Genomic DNA, 3,223 nt, shown 5'->3' on the forward strand with positions numbered 1-3,223 from the left:
TGTCTTCAAAGATATACAAAATGTGTTATTACTTTTGTAACGCGCAGTGAATTTTCAATTAACAAAATAAAAAAATTAATATTATATCTTTGCTATAGCCTTGGACAAAGAAGTCTCGCAAAGCTCAAAAACTAAAACAATCATAATTGTACACTAATTCTTACAAATCAAAATTACATGAATCTATTAGAATATTGCCACAAGAGGTTATACAGTACAAATTTTTACAGTGGGTACTTCAAACTACAGTAGAGGCCCCCTACATTTACATGTATGTCTGTCAGTACATGTATATGTGACCATAATTGACAAAAGGGCCGTTATGGCGGATTTTAAAATTAATCGTTATAATGGAAAACATCAACCTGTGAGTGCTTTGTTAGACAATCATTGTTTCTAAAAGTTTCATGGTAACTTTTTGCATCCCGTGGAGTAATTTTATGATAAATGGAGCACAGGAAGTTGGATTTCTTAGGCTAGAAAGACAAATTTCACTACCCGCCATAAGGTACCTTTTGTCAATTATGGTCACATATAGTAATTAACTTATGCAACAAAATAACTTATGTGGCGAATGCATAAAACATGCATTGTTTCACAAGTATGCACTTCCAGTCAGAAATTGATTACACAATACAGATCTGATTTTTAAATTTGGTACTCACAGATAGAGAAAAAAATTCCTTTCCAGCAATATCCCGTTTATGACAATGCACAATAAAATTTGGAAGTTATGGATGCTGTTTGGACGATTGCTCTGGAATACTAGTACAGAGAAAAGCCATTTTAAGTTATTTTCAATGTTTCCGTGTCATGCCCGTTCATGTAGTACATGAAACCACGCCTACCAGGAAAAACCACACCCAAATCAATTAATAAACGGGGAATGAAGAAAGAAGCACTTTTGACTTGCTTTTCACAGCATTTGAACTATCATTTCTTGTATAATGGACATCGTAAGAGTTGTCTAAAGCCCTGCCATTCATGGTGGCTTCAAATACTAGTAAGTTTTTTCATTACCTAGTTACAGAGTTATTATTACGTCCTCTAGTGCTAAAAGTCCTAATTATGGACTGTTTTGAACACGGATCATCCCCATACTTCATTCAAATCCAACCATCGCTTTTCCTTGAGTTTACAGGTAATATATATATTATTTTTATTTAGAAGTATAATTAAGTTCTTATTATTATTATTATTGTTATTATTATTATTATTATTAAAGAACTTTACAGCACTAACATAGAGAGAGAAGAAAAGAAAAACATTAAATTGAGGGCAGCAGGAGTTTGGAGTACTGAGGGTACATCAGTAATTAATACTGAGTACCAGAAATAAAAAATAAAACAATAATTTACACTATAACACTATATACATTATACATACACATAAAGTTACTAATGCAACAAAACAGTTATCTTTTACATGTAATGTTAAAATAGTTTATTGTCTTTGCACTTGTGGATGAATCCTATGAAAAATTTGTTGTTATTGTTATGTTTAATGATGTTTCTTTCTCTTACTGTTGTAGCAGGGCCTCCTCTTCCTCTTTGGCCTCTTCCTTGGCCACCTCCCTCTCTTCCTTGGCCACCTCCCCCGCTTCCTTCGCCACCTCCCCCTCTTCCTTGGCCAGCTGCCCCTCTTTTTTGTCCATCTCCTCCTCCTTGGCCACCTCCTCTTCCTGCTCCTCTCCCGCCACCTCGTCAATGCTTCCATTTACCCCTATGATGTCTCCTTTTCTTCTAACAACAAAAAGAGATTAAGGTAAGTTATACTAATAATAAGAACACAATACACATTAACATGTTTTAAATACCATTAGATACTACTAACACATGAAGGCATAGTACTGTTTGTTCATGTAGTATCATTATTCTTGAAAGTAATATGAAATTAACAAGTTAACTAAAGACAAAGTTACTCACTAAGGGATAGCATTTTACAGGCAAGAATAATTACATTGTTAATAATAATAAATGTACCTCAGACTGATGCTCAATCTCACACCCAGCATTCCTTAAAATTGCAGTGCTGTTCTTTTTGCACGTCCAGCATAAGTTTGTCATTGGCTTGAAGCTGTAAATGTGGGGAATATACTTTCTCCATATTCTTTTAAAGGAACTTTCACAGAGAGTATGTTCCCTACCAGCATCAGCATACTGTTGGTAAACCATGCGTCGGGACACAATGGACAGCAATAGCTTGGCCTTCCCATAATCCCTCACTCCAGGTATCCTCCCAGGTAGTAAAATGGCGCAGTCTTCAGCATAGTTCTCCAAAAATGCTACCACATCTTTAATGCCTTCCACAGAAACAGCATGACAAGGAATGCGACCAGTGTTCCCATGAACCCTTCATTAAAAATTTTAATTACTCTTCTTTGGATTATTCTTATTATTTTTACCTAGGTTTTATTCCAATTTGAAGGAAATGCCTCCTCAAGTTCTTGTGAGTACCATTTCTGATACTGTATACGAACAAGAAGAGCTTCTTAGATATCTATTTTTAAAAGATAAGAAATAACTTATTGTTATAGATATTTTTTGTTCAATACTTTCTTTCCCCTGTATTCATACTCAGTCCTATTCCTCTGAACTGTTTCACAAGATGCTGAAGACTTTTCTCAGTCTCTTAATAATAATAACAATAAAAATAATAATAATAATAATAATAAATAATAATAATAATAATGATAATAATAATATTCCTTCTCACTCTCATAATAATAATAACAATAACAATAATAATAATGATAATAATAATAATAATAATGGAACACCAACTATGCTCAGGTATTAGGGTGGATTAGGACTCATCTAACTATCTCAACTTTGAGAGCCACAATCTTATGTCTTAGGGGCACACGTACCAAATGGAGATCAATGAATATGGCTGACAGTTTGCCCCTTAACATTATTATGCACTAAAATGAACAAATTACTATTACTTTAATTTTTTTTCCAACACTATTTCTAGTCCTAAACTACTTTTGTCCTACTTGGCGTATTTTGGTTAATTTATAATTATGATAATAATAATAATAATAATAATAATAATAATAATAATAATAAATAATAATAATAAAAAAATTTTCTTTCTCACTCTCATAATAATAATAATAATAATAATAATAATAATAATAATAATAATAATAATAATAGTAATAACAATAAATAATAATAAAAAATTTCCTTTCTCACTCTCATAATAATAATAATAATAA

At 32.0% G+C, this 3,223-nt stretch overlaps 1 protein-coding gene and 2 long non-coding RNA genes across 5 annotated transcripts; 2 read left to right on the forward strand and 1 right to left on the reverse strand.

Moving 5' to 3' along the window:
- The first annotated feature begins 835 nt into the window (after positions 1-835).
- On the forward strand, positions 836-1,945 carry LOC105315621 (uncharacterized). 3 transcript variants are annotated; one of them, XR_002189596.1, is made up of 4 exons: positions 836-1,003; positions 1,052-1,141; positions 1,532-1,764; positions 1,866-1,945. It is a non-coding gene; the product is annotated as an uncharacterized LOC105315621 (long non-coding RNA). The 3 variants fall into 3 exon arrangements; XR_002189594.1 differs by lacking the exon at positions 1,866-1,945 and adding an exon at positions 1,823-1,858; XR_002189595.1 differs by lacking the exon at positions 1,866-1,945 and adding an exon at positions 1,823-1,858 and having other exon boundaries at positions 1,535-1,764.
- On the reverse strand, positions 1,289-2,185 carry LOC109590973 (neurofilament medium polypeptide-like). The gene is made up of 3 exons (XM_020006800.1): positions 1,983-2,185; positions 1,524-1,742; positions 1,289-1,471 (listed from the first exon to the last, which is right to left on the reverse strand). The coding sequence occupies exons 1-3, from the start codon at positions 2,012-2,014 to the stop codon at positions 1,444-1,446; spliced, it is 279 nt and encodes a 92-aa protein (XP_019862359.1). The 5' UTR covers positions 2,015-2,185; the 3' UTR covers positions 1,289-1,443.
- Positions 2,186-2,188: 3 nt separating this feature from the next.
- LOC109590974 (uncharacterized) lies at positions 2,189-2,569 on the forward strand. The gene is made up of 2 exons (XR_002189597.1): positions 2,189-2,230; positions 2,409-2,569. It is a non-coding gene; the product is annotated as an uncharacterized LOC109590974 (long non-coding RNA).
- The last annotated feature ends 654 nt before the right edge of the window (positions 2,570-3,223 follow it).

Source organism: Amphimedon queenslandica, unplaced genomic scaffold, assembly GCF_000090795.2.
Source record: "Amphimedon queenslandica unplaced genomic scaffold, v1.1 AMPQUscaffold_9199_Cont18844, whole genome shotgun sequence".
Classification (NCBI taxonomy): domain Eukaryota; kingdom Metazoa; phylum Porifera; class Demospongiae; order Haplosclerida; family Niphatidae; genus Amphimedon; species Amphimedon queenslandica.